Genomic DNA, 22,596 nt, shown 5'->3' with positions numbered 1-22,596 from the left:
ACACAGGGTTACGAAGAAGGCAGCTCTGCTCAAGTGAGGAGGGGTCTTGCCAACATTGGGACACTCCCACGCAGGAGCGGATAGACAGGAATGTGTCAGATACGCTGTGGCTCGGACCTAAACTACCTGCACCAGTGGCTCCACCTGCTCCATGGGTTGTCCCTGAGCCCTCACCCAGCACCTCCAGCGGCGACTGGCGCTGGGCATCCAGCAGCTCCACGTACTGCTCCGCCAGCCTCTGGGACAGCCCCGCGGCGCCCGGCACCGAGAAAGGCACGACGGTCTGGCCGTAGGGCTCCAGTGTCAGCCGCAGCTGGGACGAGTCCCGCGGGCCCGGGAAGGTCTTGGCCACGATGAGGGCAAAGGCAGTGAAGATCAGAGGCACGAGGAACTGCGCCGCCACCATCTTCCAGTTGCGCCAGCTGTACATGGCTCGCTTCATGAACATGGCGTAGAACTGCTGGCAGCACAGGTAGAACTGGCAGGGGAGAGGTCAGGTCAAGGTGAGCCCTGCTGGCTGTGGACACATTGCCCCACACAGCTGATGGGGAAACGACTCCAAAACCACTCCTCATCCTGCATGCAACCCTCCAGCCTGCAGCAGAGCCTGCTCTCAGCCAAGCCTGTCAAGGGATTAGAAGGGCAGCTGCCTGGCTTCAGCACATCCGACTCCCTGGCTTCTGAACGAGACACAGCCACTTTGGGATCTCAGGTGTTAAAAGCAGCATCAGCCATGACCTTTACCTTCCTCCACCTCCCAGCATTTGAGGTTCACAAAGAGGATTACTGTGGGGCGGCTGCTGCCGAAGCGGCCGGGTGAGACGCCTGGAGCGCCCAGCCCAGCCCCTGCCAGCACCTTCTCTGCTTTCCAAACCCTGCAACACCCTTCTCCCCCTCTGCCTTTGAGACGTACCCTTGAGAAGACAAGGGATATTTATCACAGGCGCAGAGGCAGCGGGGTGTGAAGGGCTGTGCAGGATCTGGGACACGAGCCTAGCCAGGGAAGGAAGATGGATTTTCAACCCCAGTGATGGAGCAACGGTAGGTGAAAACCACTTTAGACCACCTGGAATACCTCGAAGAGCAATTCTGTAGATGTCAAGATTAACACAAAGAGGATGGCAGTGACCAATCCCACCAACCCTAAAAGTCATTTGCCCTAAAAACACAGATTCCAACTTGATCTTCCAATTTCAAGCCACATGTCATGAGATCAGCCATGGGGAAAGCTCTACCTGGTAACCCTGCTCCAAACCCCCTCTTCACAAGCCCCCTCCCTGTTCCTGCTGCACCGTCCCCCCAGTGCTCACTCCAGTGTTGAGCTTGATGCTGGAGCAGTCCTCGGTGATGAGAGCCCCGCTGTCGTCCGTCATGTCCGTCATGCCACTCAGGCTGCTCGAGTCATCCATGGCCCAGTCATTGGAGCGTCTCTCGTGCTGGTACTGGAGGGCAGGCAGCTGGATGGCCTGGATATCCATGCTGGAGTCCACCAGCTTCCCAACCCTGTGCCAGGAGGGAGAGCAGGTGATGCAATACAAGCCCAGGTCGGATCAAGCGGTTCTGAGCTGAGGAAGCCAAACCCAAGGCAGCAAACCCCACATGAGCTATGTAGGACATCATCAAACCACATGGGGATGGGTCATCCCTCGTTCCTACCTCAGGAAAACCTCCTCCATGGTGGTGACCGAGGCGCCGTAGCTGGCGATGCCCAGCTCCTCCCGCCTGTGCTCCAGCTCCGTGAACAGGGCCTCAAACCTGAGTGGAGAAGTGAGATGTTAGACACTGATGCTCATGAGAGGGGGCACTCAAGGGTAAAGACCCTCTGTGTATCAGCCCTGCAGCTGGTTTAAGTCTTACAGCCAACTCCAGGGCTGCCTGTGGCACTGAGCATCCCTCTGTTCCCAAAAGCAGCTTTTGGGCTCCATCAGCTGCTCTTCCTTGCCTCAGCTATCACAGAATCATGGAAACACAGAAGGGTTTGAGTTTGGAATGGACCTTAAAGACTGTCTCATTCCAAAGCCCCTGCCACGGGCAGGGACACCTTCCACTAGCCCAGGTTGCTCCAACCCTCATCCAACCTGGCCTTGGACATTTCCAGGGATGGGGCAGCCACAGCTTCTCTGGGCAACCTGTGCCAGGGCCTCACCACCCTCAGAGCCAACAGTTCCTTCCTAATACCCAATCCGAATCTCCTCTTTCTCAACTTAAAGCCATTCCCCCTTGTCCTGTCCCTCCAGGCCCTTGTCCAAAATCCCCCTCCACCTCTTCTGGAGCCCCTTTAGGCACTGGAAGGGGCTCTCAGGTCTCCCTGGAGCCTTCTCCAGGTGAACACCCCCAGCTCTCCCAGCCCGGCTCCAGAGCAGAGGGGCTCCAGCCCTCGGAGCACCTTTGCTCCAGCAGCTTCATGTCCTTCTGTTGGAGCCCTAGAGCCAGAGGCAGCACTGCAGATGGGGTCTCACAAGGGCAGAGTAGATGGGGACAATCACCTCCCCCGACTGCCGGGTCCATAGATTTGATTTTGGAGCCAGAGCAGCCTGCCTTGTTTGTGCCACCCTCCACACTGCAGGAGGAACTGAACCCTATTTTCCAAGACCAGCTCTGACCAGCAGCTCCCCTTTCCAGCAAGCCCACAAGGACAGTGTGTGCCCCAGTGTGTGGAGACAAGGGGTCCCAGCCAGGGTCCCCAGGCAGGGGACGATGGCATTACCTGTGCGTGCTCTCCTTGGGCAGGATGAAGGACAGCTCTGCCCCAGCGTTGCTCTCCATGGTGGCATTGGGCACGTACTGGCAGATGAGGCGGGAGATCTCCCCCAGGTTGCAGTAGGGCTCCTTCACCATCACCATGTGATATCCTGCTCCTGGGTAGAGCCACGAGACAAGGGAGAGGAGGATCAATCTCCAGCCCCGGGTAGGGGGCTGGAGAGAGGGATGCTCAGGCATGACTTTGCCTGGGCTGTGGACACAATGCAGGAGCAAGTGTGGGGATGGGCCTCAGGAGAGGCAGAACAGCAGGATGGAGAGCAACCAGCCTTCAGACAAGGAGCAATAGGTCCCCTCCCTGCCCTGTGCCCTCATCCTGCTCCTCCCTGGCGAGCAGACCTGGAGCGTGGGCTGCTGCCCCTCCCGTACCGTATTTGCGCTTGAGGAAGAGCGAGGAGCCGCAGCACTGCAGCTCGCCCTTGGCCATGATGGCGATGCGGTCCCCCAGCAGGTCTGCCTCGTCCATGAAGTGGGTGGTCAGAAGGATGGTTCTGTTGCTCCTCTGCTGCTGCAGAAGGTCCCAGGTGGCCCTGCGAGAGGCCGGGTCCATGCCCGACGTCGGCTCATCCAGCATCACCACCTGCACCCGGGACATGGCAGCAGGTCAGGAAGGGCTGGGAGAGGCCCAGCAGTGCAGGAGGGACAACCCCGGGACCCAGGAGGAGCCTTGACCTCGCAGCAGTGATCTTGTTTGGGGGAGCAGCTGCCAGGCAGCAGAGCCTCAGGGCATCGTCCCCTTTGTGAGTGTGCTCCTGTCCCCTTCTCATTGTCCCTGCTTCTCCCACTGGCTCACCACGGGTGAGGAACAGCCTTAGAGCCACCCCAAGGACTGTGCTGGCCCCAGGTTTGAGCTGAACCCCGTTAAAGTTGCTTGCCTTGGAGTCCCCGATGAGGGCGATGCCGATGGAGAGCTTGCGCTTCATTCCCCCAGAGAGAGCCTTGGTGAGGGAGCAGCGCTTGTCCTCCAGGTTGAGGATCCTCAGGATGTGGTTGATCTCCTCGGGGCACTTGGAGGGTGGGTATCCCTTCAACTGCCAGATGGGGGAAGGGAGAGTTAAGCCCAGGTCTGCCAAACCCCACCACACTCCCTTCCCCATACCCAGGCAGGAAAGTGGGGAAGCAGAGATGGGCTCCTGCCCACCCCTGAAGGAGTTGGCACAGCTGGTGTGGGGTTTTCCACAGAGCCATGCTGCCAGTGACCCTCCACTCCTCCCTCAGCCAAGCAGGGAGCTCCTGCCTGCAGATGAGGTGGGAGGAGCAGGCAAGGGCTGTTCTGCTTATTATAGAATGCTTTGGGTTGGAAAGGGCATTAAAGCTCATCCAGTCCCATCCCCTGCCATGGGCAGGGACACCTTCCACTAGCCCAGGTTGCTCCAAGCTCTGTCCAACCTGGCCTTGGACACTTCCAGGGATAGCCACAGCTTCTCTGGGCAACCTGTGCCAGGGCCTCCCCACTCTCACAGCCAACAATTCCTTCCCAATATCCCATCTAATCCTGCCCTCTGGCAGTGGGAAGCCATTCCTCCTTGTCCTGCCACTCCAGGCCCTTGTCCAGTGTCCCTCTCCAGCTCTCTTGGAGCCCTTTTAGGCACTGAAGGGGCTCTCAGGTCTCCCCAGAGCCTTCTCTTCTCCAGGTGAGCACCCACAGCACTCCCAGTCTGGCTCCAGAACAGAGGGCCTCCACTCTCTGACCGTTTACGTGGCCTCCTCTGGAACCACTTGATAGATCTCACCCCTCAGGAAGCCAGGAGGTGGCTGCTGGGTGCCTCCCCCAGGCCTGGCTGCCCCCCAGTGCCACACTCACCCCAGCATAGAAGTGCAGGTGCTCTTCCACCGTCATGTTGTCGAAGAGCACGTCGTGCTGGGGGCACAGCCCGAGGCTGCGGCGGATCAGCACCATGTCCTGGGAGATCTCGTAGCCATTGATGTAGGCCTGGCCACCCGTCGGGGAGTGCAGCCCTGCCAGGGGAGAGAGGATAACCTCAGGGCTCAGGATAACCCCAAAGGCAAAGAGCATCCCCCCACACATGCAGCTTTCTGCCAAAATTCAGAGCAAGCCTATCTCCTGCTCAAGCTGGGGTACAACAGCTTCCTCCCACCCTCAGGGTGGACTGTGTGGCACCCACAGGTGGGACATGGACCTGGCAGTGCAGCAAGGAACAAGCCTGGCTCTGAGCTGAGCAGAGGTCAGGACAGAGGCTCCAGGAAGGTCCCATGAGCCCCCTGAGCTGCCAGGAGCAGCTCAGAGCAACAGAGAACAGAAGAGAACCATCAAAGGTCACCGTGTCCATCATGCCAAAACAGGCACCCTGGAGCTCAGCAGCTCAAGGGTGACAAAGACCAGTTAGTTCTCCCTTATCTGCCTTATCATGGCAAATCCTATAGAAACCCATCCTAGAGTGGGTCTGGTGTCTTCTCAGGGCTCTCCAGCACAAAGACTGGCTGTCATTTCCCCCACTAGCTGATCCCACTCTTGTAGAGGGCTGAGCAGGGACTCCCATGCTCCCTCCATTTCCCTCTCACTACCCCAGCACGCCTGACCAACAGCTCAGCAAACCAAAGGTGCTCCAGGGAAGAGCAAAAACCCCTCCCCAACCTCAGAGATGAGGTTCAGCTCCTCTTTGAGGGCCAAGCCATCAGCCCTTCCCTGCCCCACACCAGCCCCACAGCAGGATGCTCTACCTGTAAGCATGGACAGGGTGGTGGTCTTCCCAGCACCATTGTGTCCCAAAAGGACAGTGATCTGCCCTTCGTACATGTTCACTGTGAGGTCCTTGACCGCCTCTTTTGTCTTGTTTCCCACTTTGAAGACCTGCAGAGATCACATTAATGAGTTGATGCTGTACTCCAGGCAAGTGCTCTGGGAATCCACCTCCTCAGCTCCACCCAGCATCCACTGGGATGCTCACAGGGTGTTGCAGTACACAACAGCTCTAATTCAGGTTAAATTCAGATGTCACTCTATCTGTAAGTACCCAGCACTTCAGTCCACCAAAAAATGCAGCCAGCTCTGGGAACAGCCTTACCTGCTGTCCCCAGCAGGCAGCAGATTTTACAAAACCAACATTATGGTGTGTTTGTGCCGTGCTGAGCAGTGGGTACCTTGGAAAGGTGCTTTATTTTGATGCCTGACACGAGGTCAGCAGGTTCCTCCTCAATGTACTGACTCTTCAGGGCCTTCTCGGGGTCCTCCTCCTCCTCCTTCTCTTTCCCCACAACAGTCCTGGGCCGCCCGCACCAGTACGAGGGCTGATGGAGGAAGGGAGAGAGAGAACTCAGGCATAGGCAGAGCCCATCTCTTCTCCCCAGCCTTGGCCACCCTCCTCTCCCACAGACATCTCCTAGGGATCTTTCAGACCACTCTCCTCAATCTGGGATTGCCAACCAGCACACCTTCAGCAGGCAGGGCAGACAGGATGGGACAGCTCCTCCTGCCTTGCCCCCTTCCTCCATCTCTCCCTTACAGCAGGACTGCCTGGGGTTACAGAGCAGCTTTCCCCATCTTCATCCCCATGGAAAAGGTCAGTATCTCAATGAGAAGTAAAATCACTCAGGCAGAAGCACCTTGCCCAGGAGAGCCCATGAGAGGGATGATCACTCCCTCCAAAACCTCTGACACACACTAAATACAAACAGCCTGGAGTCTACCCTGCTGCAGTTACAGCCTTTTTTCCTTTCATCTGGCTCTCTGGGAATGAAGTTAAATGTTTGTGACCTTAAATCCCTGTGGAAATAACAATTCAACAACTCCTGGATGCAAAATCGGTTTTTGGCAGATGGCTGCATCTCCACTCCCCCGGCCTGGCTGCAAGAGGGAGTGAGATGCTGGAGTGAAACCATGCTGGGATAAGGAATTTAGAGGGGAGGAGGAAAAGCCTCTCTATCAAACAAGGGATCCAGCCACAGGATCCAAAGGAATTGTGTTGCTCCCCACAGTGCCCACTACAGCTGCAGCTGCTGAAGGTGATGCCGAGCGTTTGGCTTGGCAGAGCGAGGGTGGCTCAGCTGACAAGGTGACAGTCATCACCCACCCCCTGGCACGTGGGGGCTGGCAGTGGATGGCAGTGCTCAGGGGGGTGTCAGATGACTGGATCTGGTTGCTCACACTTGAGGTTTCTCTCCAATGCCTTTGCTTGGGCATGGAGGCATTTAACAACACCCTGCATGCCAAGAAGTGTCGGGACAAAGATTTAAAGCCAAGACGACCTTCATAGGCAGTAAAAAATTACAGCTGCATAAGCCTTCAGCCAGGACGTGCTGCAGCCCCTGTGACTTTGGAGGCCAGATGGTGCCACTCTCATACATCAGACCGGCCCACTGCATGGCACAGAAGTGGTGACTGTCCCCAAATGACGCCCCTGGAGCCCAGGGAAGGGGTGTAAGCAGAGCTCACCGTCAGGAAGAAGTACCAGGGCTGTGGCACACCGTACTCCCCGGGGAACACAGCCTCCACATACCAGGCCACCAGCCCATAGAGCACCGAGTCCAGCAGCAGCATCCCCAGCACCTGGGCTAAGGTGAAGTTGTCATCCACGCTGACGGGCTTCATGAGGTCCCTCCACTGGATGCCAGTCCCTGCAAGGCACACAGGGTACTGCCACCTCTGCATCCCCAGCAGGACACAGGCTTCTCCAGGACTGGAGAGCATCCCCTCTCCCAGTTCCCAGCTCTATAACGACGACCACCTGCACAGCTCTACAATCCCTTCTGTGCATGGAGGGAAAAGAGGCACTGATATCCTGAGGCTCCCCACCCCACCACACTCCTTCCACCCCACCATTCTCCCTCCATCCCACCATGCTCCTTCCACCCCGTTCTCTGCCACTGCCTGGGATGAAATGGCCCCTTCTCCACCATCACCCCTGTCACCACAGCCACTGGTCTACTGCCAGCACTTTGTAAATGCATGGTTCTGCTGGAACCAACAGCAGGCTCATTAATTAAAGAAATTAAAGATATATATCAGGAAGGAGGAAATGCAATGGTTCCTAGCCATTAGAACAGAATTCCTTTGGTAATTAAAGTGATGATGGTATTTTGCACAGCCCAGGGGCATGGAGAGGCTCCCCTGGTGTGGAAGCAATCAGCAATTCACCCTCCTGCTCTCCTTAGGAGCAGGAAAGTGCTTCTCCCCGACATCTTTTCACCAAGCCAGTCTCATCCCATCAGAAAATCAGGCTGACTCCTCTCCCCAGGGACAGGATGTTCCCTCCCCAGGAACAGATGGCACTGCTCACCTTTCCCTTCAAACATGCCGATGAGCTGTGCCCCCATGGCCATGGCCACATTGGAGATGAGGCAGGATGCCAGCTTCTGGCTGTGGGACATCAGGTCATAGCGGGGCGAGATGAAGAAGTAGGGGATGTAGGAGAAGAAGTAGAGAAAGCCGCCAGCAGCAGCCGCGACATTTGCTGCCAGCAGGGAAGAGCGGGAGGGAAAACGTCAGTAACACGGTGATGTCACCCAGTATCCTCACCAGCCTTCCATCCAGGGAGATTCCAGCCTTTGGCACAAAGGCTGGGTACATGGAGACAGGATGAGGACAAGCCCATGTCCCACAGCAAGGCAGGAGCCACATCTGGCTCCCAACCCCATGGTGGGCAGCTGCAGAAGGCCCTGCACACCCCAGAGCACAGAGTCCTGGGGCCGCGAGACAGCAGCATGAGGCCCTAAGGCATGAGCTTGTCATAGAATCACAGAATGGTTTGGATTTGAAGGGACCTTTAAGACCATCTCGTTCCACACCCCCTGCCATGGGCGAGGACACCTTCCACCAGATCAGGTTGCTCCAAGGTCTATCCAACACAGCCCTGAACAATTCCAGGGATGGGGCAGCCACAGCTTCTCTGGGCAACCTGTGCCAGGGCCTCACCACTCTCACAGCCAAGAATTTCTTCCTAATACCCTATCTAAATCTCCCCTATTTCAACTCAAAGCCATTCCCCCTTGTCCTGTCCCTCCAGGCCCTTGTCCCAAGTCCCTCTCCAGCTCTCCTGGAGCCCCTCTAAGCACTGGAAGGGGCTCTCAGGTCTCCCTGGAGCCTTCTCTTCTCCAGGTGAACTCCCCCAGCTCTCCCAGCCTGCCTCCAGAGCAGAAGGGCTCCGGCCCTTGGAGCATTTTTGCAACCTCCTCTGGACCTGCTCTGGTTTGGGAAGCAACAGCACCCACATCCCCTCCCACCCACTGTGTGGAAAAGGCAGCCAAAAACGGGAAGAAAGACCCCTCCCCTCCACATGTGGAAGTGATCAGCAACACAAGGAGGGACCAGGGTGGGACTCACCTCGCGAGAAGAAGGTGCTCACCATGAAGTTGAAGGAGATGGAGGAGATGGAGAAGATGGCAAGGAAGGTGAACACCAGCGTGGGGTCACTGTTGGTGAGCACCGCTCCCTGTTCGCTCACCTGCCGAGACAATCTGGTCACTCCCAGAGCCAGCCGTGACTGCAGCACGTGCAGGCAGCCCAGACCAGATGTTCTCCAAGGGTTAGAGACAAACTGAGGTGGATGAGAACACCCAGAAACTCCCAGACCACTCCAGAGGAAGGAAATACAGCTGGCCTTCATGTGACATGGGGTCTAAGGGGCAGGGGACAGCCTGGCCAGCACCTGAGCAGCCCCTTCCTGCTTCCCATGGTGTGGGCACATGCAGAGGGAAGAGCCCAAGTCCCTCCAAGGGCTGTAGGAGGGTGGTCCTGCTCTGCACAGTGTTCATGGGGCTTCCAAGCCCCAGGCCCCTCCGAGGGAGTCCCCCCTGCCATGAACACAGCTGTGGGGCAGCACTGCCCACCTCGCTCTGGAAAAGGCTGACTCCAGCCTTCGGAGGAGCCCTGGGACACCAGGACAGTCCTATGGCAGAGCAGCTCTGTCACCCCTGTGCCTTGCCAGCACAGAGCTCATGGCCTGGGGACAGACACTCACCTTGACACAGAAGAGCACGGTGACGAAGAACACGGACACCAGGAGGAAGAGGAAGAACATGAGGAACCAGGCGCTCCAGTGCAACCAGTTGCTGAGGCCCATCATGCGCATGTACTCCTGTGGGAGGTCATGGTGTCACCCAGGGCTGCTCCCGTGCTCCCCGGGCATGGCCAGGGCGACCTGGAGGTGGCTCTGCCCCGCGGGACAAGCGAGGAGGTGGCAGCCCCAGGTGCCACCAGAGTGGGCCCTGCACAGCCACCAGCCTGGCGTGGTGTCCCCATCTCCCCGGACAGGGCTGCCACCACCACAGAACATGTCCCCAGAGAGACAAGCTGAGCCCAAACCCACAGCAGGGTGCCAGCAGTGCCACCAGGGCCACCCAGCAGTGGGCAGGACACCCAGTACCTGAGGTAAGATAAGCCCTGCTGTTGCAACCGCACAGCTGAGCCCCAGCCACCCCCACAGCACACGCACACACAGGGCTCTACACTCAAAAGGACAAAAATCTTCCTTCCCACACACTGAACTCCCGAATCCACAAACTCTGGAACCCACAAGTGTTGCCCTCTCTCCAAGCCCAGGAGAAACACCATCCCTGTGGTCCAACACCCTCGGCTGCACAGCGAGGAGAGCCAAGTCACATCCCAGCAGCAGGATTAGCAACATTCCTCCCTGGGGCTCGTTAATCCACTGCCATCCCCACCTCCTGCGCTGGCTCCGAACCCAACGGGGATTTTGTTCCTAACTTAAAGGCATCATCCATTGGGAAACGCCACAGAGGGAGGGGAGCACCCAGATGTCCCACTGCTCACCTTCAGCTTCTTCTCCTTCTCGTGGACAACGGCGCGGATGATGTTGAGCGAGGTGTAGGTGAAGCTGAGCATGAGCAGCAGTGGCAGCTGGTTCTGGATGGCCAAGAGGAACAGGTCGTTGACGTAGGCGGGGAAGGGGAAGCGCTGCACCACCACTGTGATGTTCTCCAGCAGGCTGGCAGAGCTGGCACTGGCATGATACTGCATGATGGCCCTGTCCACGGCGTGCTGCACCGCCAGGAAACCCTCCCGGAGATAACCTGCACAGCAAGAACACACAGGGATAGAGACAGGTCCGGCTTCTGGAGGGAGAGACAGCCCTTGTGGGAAGGACTGGTTGGGAAGAGGAACAGGGACCAAAAATGGAGTGTGGAGTAAAGGCAAAAAAGCATCACTAGGACACAGTCCTGCAGACACAGCGGGGCTGGGGAAGGATGGACAGCAACTTACAGAATCACAGACTGGTTTGGGTTGGAAGGGCCCTCAAAGCTCATCTCATTCTACCCCCTGCCATGGGCAGGGAAACTTCCCAGGGACACTCTCCACTAGACCAAACCACTCTCTCATAACCATCATTTAGAAGGAGCTGGCAGGAAAACTCAGTTTACACCATGTCCTGTAGAATGGCTGTGATTTTATAAGGGGGAGATTCCCCGTCACCATCAACCACCAAAAGTCACCTTTTTCTTTGTAAACCAAAGGAATACAGGATACTCCACAGGCTGTAGGGAGGAAGGATATATCCCGTGACTCATAGGTGGGGCTTAAATTTTTGTGCATTAAAAAACAGTGAAAAGAATTTTAATTTCCCAATAGAATCATGGAATCTCCAAAGCTGGAAGGGACCCACAAGGATCATCCAGTTCAACTCCTGGCCCTGCACAGACACCCCAACAATCCCACCCCGTCCCTGAGAGCGTTGTCCAAACACTCCTGGAGCTCTGGCAGCCTTGGGGCTGTGCCCACTGCCCTGGGGAGCCTGGTCAGTGCCCAACCACCCTCTGGGGGAAGAACCTTTTCCTGAGATCCAACCTACCACTCCCTGACACAGCTTTCATTAACAAAATAAACTTAAAATAGTTTATTTTTAAGAGGGATTGCTGCCAGGTGTTACCTGAAGAACAACTCAAATTCTCTTACAAAACCCAAAATGAGCATTTTAAAAGTCCCTTGGTTACAATGACCCCGAGAGAGGAGATAAAAGTGGGAATATGAGATCGGGAACAGTGTTTGATATGAACTCATTTACTGAGCAAACACTCTGGGGCTCAGGTTTATTTACACAGTGGGAGCACAACCTGTTTGCCCACTTCCTCACACTCTCACTCTCCCTGGATATGGATGAAGGGAGAAACCCCACTGAGGGAAATACTCCCTTTGCCACCGCAGGGGAAGCTCCCAAGAAATCCAGTCCTAAGCCAGCGCCAGCTCCAACAGTGTCCCCTCTGGCTCCTGCTCTGCCAGTGGTTTGGCTGCCCTTGAACACCCCAAACCACAGAATTGCTCTACTTACTTTTCAAGTGCTTAAACAGCACAATAAACACCGGGCAGTTTGGATCGTAAAATAAAATTTCCATTAAATTAGAAATGGGAAAAAAATTAAATTTTAAAACAATTTATGTACGTTAAAATTTATTCTCATCCAGCCCTGCTCACCAGAGGTGCCCAGAGGCCAGCAGTGCCTGTGAAGTCACAGGATAAAATTGAAATAAAGAATATAGATAATAAATATAACAAAAGTTAAAATATATTTAAATAATATTTAAATTATAAAGAATAAATTAAACATATAAAATTAGTTTTAAATTAAATTTAAATAATGAATAAAATAAACATATAAGAATAAATATATAAATATAAAAATCAAATACATAATGGATAATTAATAATTTAACTAATATTTTAATATAACTATTTTTAAATATGTCATTATTTGATGAATTGTTTATATATGCACTGACGGAAATTGAATATAAATGTCCATATAAATATATAACAATTTAATTATTTCTGTATTTATATAGACTTATACGCATATTTATAAAAATTTAATATAAATACCTATATAAATGATTATTGAATTACTTGTCTGTACTTATATAAATTTACTATTTATATAAATATAAATAAATGTTTGTTTGGCTTGTATTTTTAAATTATATAATATATAACATATAATAATATATTATATATAGAAATATATAATATATAAATTTATATTTTATATCTAGTATTGTATTATAACAATATTATTCTATACTGTATATTGTATATTATATATTATGCATATTATTAGAGTGCATATTAAAATTAGATATTCTGTAAATGTAGTACTGGCATAAATATGAATAAATATTTCATTATAATTCATTAAATTTAATTTCTTTTTAAATTTAAAAATTTAAAAATTAATTTAAAATTAATTTAAAATTAATCTGAGTCTATTTCTTTAAAGGCTCAGAGCCTCGGTGACCCCCTGGCAGGGGCTGAGCTGTGCCTGGCGGGTGACCCCCCTGTCCTTGGCCGTGCCCCAGAGGGTGGGTGACCTCACCTGGTGTCCCTCCATCCGCAAACTTGGCCTCTCGTGGCCCAGGCAGCTGGAAGAGGGGGAACAGGTAACTGGTGTGCCAGTCCCGGTCCAGGTTGGGGTTCAGCCCCGTCTGCTCGCTCCGCGGCGCGTTCCTGGGGCTGTACTTGAAGCGCAGCTCGTACTCCACCTGCGGGGAGCACACGGAGGAGGGACACACCGAGGTGGGACACACCGAGGTGGGACACACCGAGATGGGACACACGGGTGACCCCGGGTGACCCCAGGTGTGTCCCCACACCCCACACCGAGGTGGGACACACGGGTGACCCCGGGTGACCCCAGGTGTGTCCCCACACCCCACACCGAGGTGGGACACACGGGTGACCCCGGGTGACCCCAGGTGTCCCCACACCACACATCCCCGAGCACTCACCTGCAGGGGCAGCGGGGCCGTGCTCTGCGGGAAGTGGTGCCGGAACACCACGGCGGCCAGGACGCTGCCAGAGCGGTTGTCCAGCCTCACATACTCCTCAAAGTCCTTCTCTGAGGCAAAGCCCTGAGCTGTGGAGGCAGAAACATGGAGATGCAGGAACAAGGCATGGCAACACACCACGGATTGATGCTCAGCTATCAGAACGGTTTGGTCCAGGACATGAGGGATGCTCTGTGCCTGCTGTCAGACACAGGGGAGTCACACGGGATGCTGGAACTGTACCCTGGGCATGGAGACATCCCTTCTTTTTGAGAGCAGGATTCAGCTGTTCCAGAGAAAATCCTAACAGTTTGGAACACCAAGTGCTAAAATTTTCTATGCCTCAAGATTTCCAAAAATATTCCTTCTCAGGGAAGCGCCAGTCACTTCCTTTAACTGTTTTAGGGCGATATTTTTGTAGACAGAAACTGCAAAAAAAGCCACGAAAAATCAACCCAAAATCCTGTTGTTTTAGTGAAAAAAAAAAAAATCAAACCATTGCCTTGAAGTTCTGAAAAAAATTATGTATCCCAGGAATAGAGCATCAGGATTTAGAATCAGTGTCACAGAATGGTTTGGGACGGAAGACCTTAAAGATCATCCCACTCTATCTGCTGCCATGGGCAGGGACATCTTCCACTAGCCCAGGTTGCTCCAAGCCCCGTCCAACCTGGCCTTGGACACTTCCAGGGATGGGGCAGCCACAGCTTCTCTGGGCAACCTGTGCCAGGGCCTCTCCACCCTCACAGGGAGGAATTTCTTCCTAATCACAGAATTATGGAATGGTTTGGGTTGGAGCAGACACTAAAGCTCATCTCTTTCCAACCCCCTGCAATGGGCAGGGAACCTTCCACTAGACCAGGTGGCTCAGAATAACAATTCCTAGGAATTTCTGGGGAGGAAGGAGCAGCCCCGGCCCTGCTCACCTCGGATGTTGATGGGCAGTGCTCTCTCCACCGCCTCGGCGATGCTCCGGACGGCGCTGCTGTTGGAGGGGACATAGGCCAGCTCCCAGGGATTGCTGGGGTGCCGGGAGGAGAAGAAACTGGGCAGGTCATCCACGGACTGGGTGGGGTACAGGGTGGCGTTGGGGTGGCTCACGGAGTGCACCCGGTGCCGCAGCGCGATCAGGATGGCGGCGAAGAGCAGCGGCAGGCACACCTCGATGAGGGTCACCAGGATCTGCCGCTTCTGCAGGGCAAGGAAAGAGAGACAAACACAGAGAGAAGTACAGCAAATATATCATGTATCTTTATATAGATATCTATCACAGTTACCTATCTATACATAGATATCTATAGGTATATACAGATACAAAGAGAGAAAAAAGAAGATGGAAACACAGAAGGTAGATCAGCACAGTAAGAGGCTCAGGGCATGGAAACACCAATAAGCAGTAGCATCTTGCATTCCACAAGGTTTCACAACCTGGGTTTTTCCAGAGCCCCGGAATGATGCCGCACTGGTTCCCACAACCTTCATGACTCTCCAGCCAAGGTGTCCCATACCCTAAGCACCTCCCTGGCTCAGACCACCCTCCATTAGAGCCTCCCCCACCATACTGCCAGGTTGAATGATCCCAGCTGGTTGGTTGCCCTTTCCCTGTGCCCTGGGGCTCTGCCAAGTGCAGCAACACTGCTGGAACCAGTGAAGCTTTTCCTGTTGGAGCTGAGCAGCTGCAGGCAGCAGGATATGGGATCTGCATCCCAGGATGGGGCCTGGCAGAGCCACTGGCTACAGGATTGGGATCACTGCAGCACAGCAAGAATACCCACGGGCTCAGCCTGCACCCTAAGCCCTGCCTGCACTACACATGGTGGTTCACTATTTTTTTTTAATTGAGGTTCAAGTAACTGGATAATGAACTCAAGCCTGGAGAGTAGAACACAGCAGCTGTGGCAGAGCATGACCCTTCAGTGGCTTCCCTCAGGGCCACCCCTCCTGCAAAATTCCCAAATTCCCACTAGCTAATAACACACACCACCAATGCATGTTCATTAGCATCCAACACAGGTTAATTAGCATTTAAAACTGCTCATCCATCGCAGAGGAACTGGGGTCACCTGACCAACGTGGTCTAGTGGAAGGTGTCCCTGCCCATGGCAGGGGATTGGAACCAGACAGTCCCTTCCAACTAAAACGATTCCGGGATTTTCTCCTGCAAACTGAGCTCTCTTCACCCCAGCCCAGGCACAAGAAAGCACAGCACCCCCAGCCTCAGCCAGGGCAGTGACAGCCCAGAGATGTCCTTGGCCACAGGGATTCACCTCTGCTCATTCAGAGCATGTGCCCAGAGCAGAAGCAGCAGCATTAACCTCTTCTGAGGGCTGTGGCTAATTCAGGCTTTACAAGACACACGGATTTTCCACCTCCCCTCTGCCAGGCTGGAAAGAGGAGCACCACCAGGCAGGAGGAGCACCAAGAATTTTATTCTCACAACTTTGCTGTCTCAGCAACTGGATTTTATCCAGCAAGTGAGCAGGCTCAGGTGGGCACAGACTCCAGTGGGGCATGAAGGGAGCCCTGAGCACAGCCCAGCCATTCCAGGGAGACAGCCCCACAGCAGCCGGGGTGAACGGGCCCTTGGATAGTTTGTCAGGAGGGGTGCAGGGGTGTAAAGCCACACTGCCATCACCCTGGCTGTCAGCACCCACTGGCAAAGCCAAAAGCCCCTCTTGGGGCTTCTCGTGGGAGGAGCAGCCTGCTCTGGGCAGGCAGGGAAAAAGGAGCTTTTCCAACAGCCACGCTCGTAAAAGCGAACAGTGCAGATGCCGGATGGTTTTATAACAGCCCTGGCAGCCCAGCTGCCTCCCACTGATTTACTATTGTATTAAACCCCTCTCCATCTCAGGGACTGCTCCAGAACAGCTCCCTGCCCCCTCGACTGGCAGGCTAATACACATTGACCAGCCCTGCCAGGAGTCATTTAAGCCGTGTATTTCAGAGGTGACAGGAACACTCATCCATAATCACCACCTCCGCCTGGCCGGGGCTGCCCCAGCTCCGGGCGAGCCACGTGTGCGTCCCAGCATCGTCCCCTCAGCAGGACAAGGGTGGCTTGGGAGCTCTGTGCCCTCATCGGGAACAGGATTTATGTTTGTATCCCGGCACAGCAGATCTGAGTCAGCTTGTGGCCTTGGAAAACACGCCGAGACAAGTCCCCGCCTCGAGGCACACCCAGAAAACGATGCTATCGCCCTGCACAGGGGATGGGGGACTGTCCTGCAGCTCGGGGGGTGCACCAGGGGGGTTTGCAGGCCTGGCCATCACACAGCAAATCATCCCTGCTGCCGGTCCTGGTCTCCTCCCAGCCCTGCTCCCCGCTCAGTGCCTGCTGGGCGGCCGGGCCCAGCCAGCCCTTCCCTCTTCCTTTGGTTTATTTTTACAGCAGCGCCGTGCTGAGCTGCAGAAGGGTAATTGAAAGAGTAAAGCCGGGCGGCAGCTACCTCTGCTCCCTCCTCTTCCGCCGCGCTGTGCCAGGGCTGGCTCCGGGTCCCGGCGGAGCCGCAGATCCGCCCAGGAACATCCACTTAAAGGCGCTGCGGCCACGGCCAGTGCCAGCGGGACACTGCCGGCACCAAGGTCCCAAAATCCCTCAGCACCACCCAGCTGCCATGCAAGGAGGAGGGCTGGGAGCAGCTTTATATTTTTAAGAGCCCTAAAAGCTGCTTCTGAAAGTAATGGAGGAAAAAAAAAAACCCAGGGCCTTGGTGGGTTTGGAGGCAGCAGCACCACCAGAGGAGGGTGTGCAATGAGACAGCTCAAAAAACCCACCTTTGCACGGGAGGTGCTTGGCTTATCCTGTCCCAGGACATGGGGAGCTGAGCTCATGGCCAGAGCACAGGAGGGAGACGTTGGGCACAGGGAAAGCGAGCACACAGCCCTGCCCTTAATTCCCAGCACAAAAGCAGGACAACACCACAGGCACAAATAACCCAGTTTTCCTCCAAGAGATCCCCTGGGCCCGTGGGGGAGGTTTGCTGGAGGAGCCAGACCCCAGGCAAGCTGTGATATACCCCTGGTCAGCAGTGCCAGAGGCAGCCCCCCAGCACGGTGCCAGCCTTACCTGCAGGATGTAGTTCTTCCAGAGCAGCAGCCCAAACTGCCTGAGAACAACCATCCTCCCATCAGAAGGGGCCCAGTGCCACCGCCGCCGCTCCGCAGGACCCTGGAACAGAGGAGAGAGCTGTGAGTGCCAGGAACTGGTGGAGCTGGGTGGCAGGAGGGCAGCATCCTGCATCCAGCATCCCATCCAGCCCCAGGGCAGCTCCCTGCTTCCAGCCTGGTGTCACAGCAGCTGGCTTGGCCCCAAACAAGGCAAAATAACCATTCTGTTCTCTCTCCAAGAGTTCCTGCTGACCTCTTGGAGCCAGAGCCTGTGGTTTCTGGCATGGCTGTTCCCAGGGAGGGAAGCATCAGGGTCCTTCCCAGCAGCAGGCAGGAACAGCTTTCCTTGAGCTGCGGGAGCACAGTGTTATGAAATCACAAACACCAGCCCAAGGAAGGCCATCAAACCCCTGGCAGCCCATTATTTTGGGATGGGTTAAAATTTCAAGTTGTGCCTCCACCTCCTGCCACAAGAAGGGTTGGTTCTGCAATGTTCTCCGTGCTTTCCCAGCAGAAGCTCTCCTCGGAGAGGCGAGGATCAGAAAAGGGCAGGGAAGTGCAAGGGAAGGTCTGTGCTTGAGGACAATCCACTGCCTCCTCCCCCTCTCAGGAAGCATCTGCCATGGCTCCAAGTTGTTTTTGTCTCCATTTGCAGTGGCATTTCCTGACGGGGCACTGCTGTCCCACCACAAGATGGGCTGGGATTTCAGGCTTGGAGTGTGGCACCAAGGAGGAAGGGGCAGCCCTGGCACTCTCAGAGCCTCCTGCCCACGGTGCTGGACATGGGGCACCCCTGCCGAGCAGCCCCAGCCCCTGAGCATGGCAAATTCCAACAGGGCCAACCCGGATCACAGCAGTGCCCACTGAGCAGGAACCTGCTGGGGTCAGCTCCAAAGCCTGGCAGCACTGAAAGTGCCACAGGGACAAGGACAGACACGTAACTTATCAGCAACACCCCGGCAGATGCTCCACAGCACGTTTTCCAGCCCTGTTTGGGATAGTATCGGCTCCTTGGATGCAGTCAGCACTCACCAACCTCCACCACCACCCAGCCCCGACCTCAGCTCCCGGAGCGGTGACGGTGAACACAGGGAGAGCAGCAAGAGCAGGCTGAGAACCACGGAGGGCTGCGGGCACAGCAACACCCACCTACCTCACCTGCCCTCTGCCACCAGCTCCTCGAGCCCTCCAGGAGCCTTCTCCTGCCTTGGCACACACCTTCCCAGCCCCAGCCCAAAACCCAGGTGTGTTCTCAGAGCACACAAAAAAACCACCTTCTCTTTGCCACTCCATGCGCAGAAGAAAGATTCCCACAACAGCAGGGACATCTGCGTTCAAGGATCTTCCTCCAGGCAGGAAAAAGCAGAACAGATCTGCTGCTGCAGCCCAGAAAAGTCCATCAGAGCCCCCGCAAGTGGGAAAGGAATAGCAAAAGGGACTTAGCAAAGCTCATCCCAAAGTACCATGTCTCCAGCTGACCTCTGGTCCACATATGCCCAAACAGAACTGCCCACACTCTGCCACAGGACCCCTCAGCAGGTTCCCCAGCCCTACACATGCCCATACCCCACACAGCAGCACCTGAAATACCTCGAAATGAGTCCCCCAGGAGCAGAAACCTTCCTCATACACCTCCATGAAGGGAATTCAGAGCATACCAAGGGAATCAAAATTTTGGCTCACTTTAAAGAGGATGAATGTGGCAGTTCAGGTTGGAGCTGGCTGCTGCCCTCACAGAGGTCCCAAATCCTGCTCACTCCACCACACCCTCCAACACAATCTGCCCCCCCGGCCGCCCCCGCGGGTCTTACGCTGCCGTCAGGGCCAGTGCTTTGCTGGGAAAATGTCAAGCAGCTCTTGGGCAACACAAACACTACGCAAAGACAGAAACCCCGTTACTGCCAATAAATGTTTTCCAAGTTTTTAAGTGTTCCAAGAAAACTCATTCTGGACTTTCATTCGCTGGAGGATAAGAGGAGGAAGAAGCTCAGTTACAACAGGGCTACTCTTACCAGATTTGAGAGTAACAATGGTCAGGCTCTGGGCATCCACAGAAACGATTTTGTTTTTCAACCCAAAAGAGAAAACCTGTTTTGGAAGGTGCAGCCTGGATCAGCCCTGAGATGCCCATGACCAAAGGCAGCTCAGGCAGGGCCCACGGTCCATGCCTGGGACCACCTGCAGCGGGAAAGGATGGCTGTGCACTGATGTCTGACGATGACCTCGGAGGTGCCTGGCAGGAGGACACATGGCAGCAGGCCGGGCTGTCCCCTCCAGTGATGCTCTTGCCTCACCTCAGCACTATGAGATGAGATTGAATTTCCCAGCAAGAGGCACAGACAAAGATTTGGGGGAAGAGAGAGACGATCACCATCAGCTTCAGGGAGAACAACCCAGTTCCTCTCCCCCTCACTGGAAACACCCTGCTCTCCACACCTGACTGCAGCGGGAGGAAGGGTCTGCTAACTATGTGATCCTGGACCCGCCCTGGCCATCCCCAGGGAGGTCAGCGAGGAAGGAGAGCTGTCCTGCCTGCCCACAGCCTGCAGGGGTGGGTACCAGAGTGGTGCTCACCATGGGGCCCCCCAGCCCCTGCTGCAGTGCTGAGCTGTGCCGGGTAATGTGGCAGCACCAGCTGCCAGCTGGGACCGGAGCTCTCCTGCCGGTGGATTTAGACGAGGACAGGCTGAGGATTGGCAGGGATCAAGGCCCCAGCATCCTACCCTCTGACCCACTTCCAGCCAGGATCTGGCCAGGCCTGGCCGCCTTCTCAGCGGAAAGGGCCGAGCAAAGGCCACGTGCTCCTGGGAGCTGGCAGTTATTTTAGAGCACACACCGCATCCCTGCTCTTCTGATGTCCCGTTCCCATAGAAACAAGCCCTGGAAATGGCAGACGTTGCCTTTTTTTATATAAAACCGGCGTTTCTCCTGCCGGTTTGCAGAGGCCCCGTGTCACCCCCAGGGGACAAGCTGCAGACCCTGCAGGTGCCTCCACCTCTGTGACCCTGTGAGGACCACCCAGTGCCCCGGTGCCCCGGGGTGGTGGCATCACACCCCTGGTGAGGCCTGTCAGTCCCGGGGGGGTTTCCACGCTGCCGCCAGAGAAGGAAATGCCTCTCTGCTCCCCACAGTGTTTGTGCTGGAAATTAAAAGCACAAGCAGCCACTTTTTATGGCCAGTGTTTTCAGGAAGAGAGAGTGATTTCCGACTTGGGCGCATCCAGAAAGCCCCTGGTCCTGCAATGAACAACCAGGGTCAGCAGCCACCAGACCAGTCACTCTCTTGCTGGGGTGTTTTCTCCTTCTCACCATTCACAGAGATGTGGGAGTCAGGACAAACAGCCAGACCGTAAAAACCTCACCTTGGTTGTGCAAACAGCAATAAAACTTTCTAGGAGGCTGCAAGCCCAGCAGTGCTGGGTGCTGCAGGGACCGAGTGCCCAGTGACCTCACAGCCCTCTGCAAACCCAAATCCCAATGCCCTACAGATCCGGTTTTTCCCCAGACAGGAACTTCAGGCCTCGAAATAAAGAAGTAAACACAAACAGTGCTGGGGGTGGGTTCTGTTTGCAGAATGAGGGGTTGGTTTGTGGGCTGCTGCCCTGCAGTGGGGCACAGGGGGGGTCAGTGGGCACGGGGAGCCTGACGGGCTCCAGGGCTGTGTCTGTAACAGCCTTTGTGCTGGGGCAGCAGCAGGAGAGGGAAGACAAAGCTGCTGCAAAAGCTGGTCAAACCCTTTCCCCTACGAACACCGGCACTGGTTTGCCCAGCGAGTTTGCAATTGCCTGTAAAAAAGCAAACTCTCCAAATTCAGTGGCATCATGGATTTAACAAAAGAACAAGGTGTGAGCCTAACAGCTGGGTTTCTCATGTCCCTATCTGGGGAGGGGGGATCCCTCCTACTTGTTTTTTAAACCCCTTCAGGGATGGTGACTCCACCGCTGCCCTAGGCAGCCTGTGCCAGTGCCTGACCACCCTGTAGGGGAAGAAATTTCCCCAATATCCAATATAAGCATCTCCTGATGCAGCTTGAGACCGTTTCCTCTTGTCCTGTCCCTTGTTCCCTGGAAGCATAGCCCGACCCCTCCCGGCTCCCCCCTCCTGTCAGGGGGTTGCAGAGCCAGAAGGTCCCCCCGAGCCTCCTTTTCTCCAGGCTGAGCCCCCCCAGCTCCCTCAGCCGCTCCTGCTGCTCCAGCCCCTTCCCCAGCTCGGTTCCGTTCCCTGGACACGCTCCAGCCCCCCAGTGTCTGTGCTGGCATGAGCGACTTTCCCATACCGAGGGTCGGTACCTGCTCGGTCCGGGCCCCGGGGCGCAGCGGGGCCGGCAGGTTCCCCTCGATCCCCGCAGCCCCCTGTCCCCGCCCCGGGAGGGCTGCCCCGTGTGCCCCGGGATGCCGGCGGGGCGCGGGTACCGAGCGCGGCCGAGCATCCCCGGGGAGCCCGCGGGGCGCCGCCTCCCCCCGCCGCGGCCCCGCAGCCTCCGGGGGTCGCGACCGCGCGGGCCCGGCCCCACGCAGGAGCCACCGCCGGGACCGGGCCGGAGCGCGGAGGCGGCAGCGGGAGGAGCCGGGCCAAGGGCCCCGGCGCTGCCGCAGCCCCGGGCGGGGCCACCCCGCCGACCGCCCGAGAGGCCGCGGCCCCGCGCACCCCCGGGTGCCTTCCCCCGGTGCCATCACCTCGGGAGCCGGTGCCGCCCCCCGTGCCCATCACCCCTCACTCACCGCGCCGGGCGGCTCCGGCTGCGGCTCCGGCTCCGTCCGCCCCGCCCGCCACCCGCGGGACCGCCCGCACCGCGCACGCGCGGGGAGGGACCGGGCCGGGCGGGGCGAGACCGAGAGTGAACATTGTGTGTGTGTGAGATTGTGTGTGTGTGTGTGTGTGAGTGTGAGAGAGTGTGTGTGTGTGTGTGTGTATGTGTGTGTGTGTGTGTGTGTGTGTGTGTGTGTGTGTGTGTGAGAGTGTGAGAGAGTGTGTGTGTGAGTGTGTGTGTGTGTGTGTG

At 55.8% G+C, this 22,596-nt stretch overlaps 1 protein-coding gene across 1 annotated transcript in view; it reads right to left on the bottom strand.

Moving 5' to 3' along the window:
* ABCA3 (ATP binding cassette subfamily A member 3) overlaps positions 1 to 22,360 on the bottom strand; it is a 32,311-nt gene extending 9,951 nt beyond the window's left edge. The window contains exons 1-19 of the mRNA XM_017808687.1: positions 22,319 to 22,360; positions 17,558 to 17,659; positions 14,418 to 14,682; positions 13,453 to 13,580; positions 13,041 to 13,206; positions 10,490 to 10,749; positions 9,678 to 9,794; positions 9,041 to 9,161; positions 7,998 to 8,171; positions 7,154 to 7,335; positions 5,863 to 6,009; positions 5,443 to 5,572; positions 4,565 to 4,719; positions 3,636 to 3,791; positions 3,130 to 3,340; positions 2,708 to 2,858; positions 1,657 to 1,755; positions 1,311 to 1,503; positions 175 to 478 (exon numbers count right to left, since the gene is read on the bottom strand). Coding sequence (XP_017664176.1) covers positions 175 to 478; positions 1,311 to 1,503; positions 1,657 to 1,755; positions 2,708 to 2,858; positions 3,130 to 3,340; positions 3,636 to 3,791; positions 4,565 to 4,719; positions 5,443 to 5,572; positions 5,863 to 6,009; positions 7,154 to 7,335; positions 7,998 to 8,171; positions 9,041 to 9,161; positions 9,678 to 9,794; positions 10,490 to 10,749; positions 13,041 to 13,206; positions 13,453 to 13,580; positions 14,418 to 14,682; positions 17,558 to 17,611 — 3,013 coding nt within the window. The 5' untranslated portion in view covers positions 17,612 to 17,659; positions 22,319 to 22,360. The remainder of the gene's footprint in view (positions 1 to 174; positions 479 to 1,310; positions 1,504 to 1,656; positions 1,756 to 2,707; positions 2,859 to 3,129; positions 3,341 to 3,635; positions 3,792 to 4,564; positions 4,720 to 5,442; positions 5,573 to 5,862; positions 6,010 to 7,153; positions 7,336 to 7,997; positions 8,172 to 9,040; positions 9,162 to 9,677; positions 9,795 to 10,489; positions 10,750 to 13,040; positions 13,207 to 13,452; positions 13,581 to 14,417; positions 14,683 to 17,557; positions 17,660 to 22,318) is intronic.
* Positions 22,361 to 22,596: the final 236 nt, after the last annotated feature.

This window comes from Lepidothrix coronata, unplaced genomic scaffold, assembly GCF_001604755.1.
Source record: "Lepidothrix coronata isolate B3197 unplaced genomic scaffold, Lepidothrix_coronata-1.0 Scaffold24, whole genome shotgun sequence".
In the NCBI taxonomy this organism is placed as follows: Eukaryota; Metazoa; Chordata; class Aves; order Passeriformes; family Pipridae; genus Lepidothrix; species Lepidothrix coronata.
Note: the sequence above shows the minus strand (reverse complement) of the source record. Positions and strands in the feature narration are given on the sequence as shown.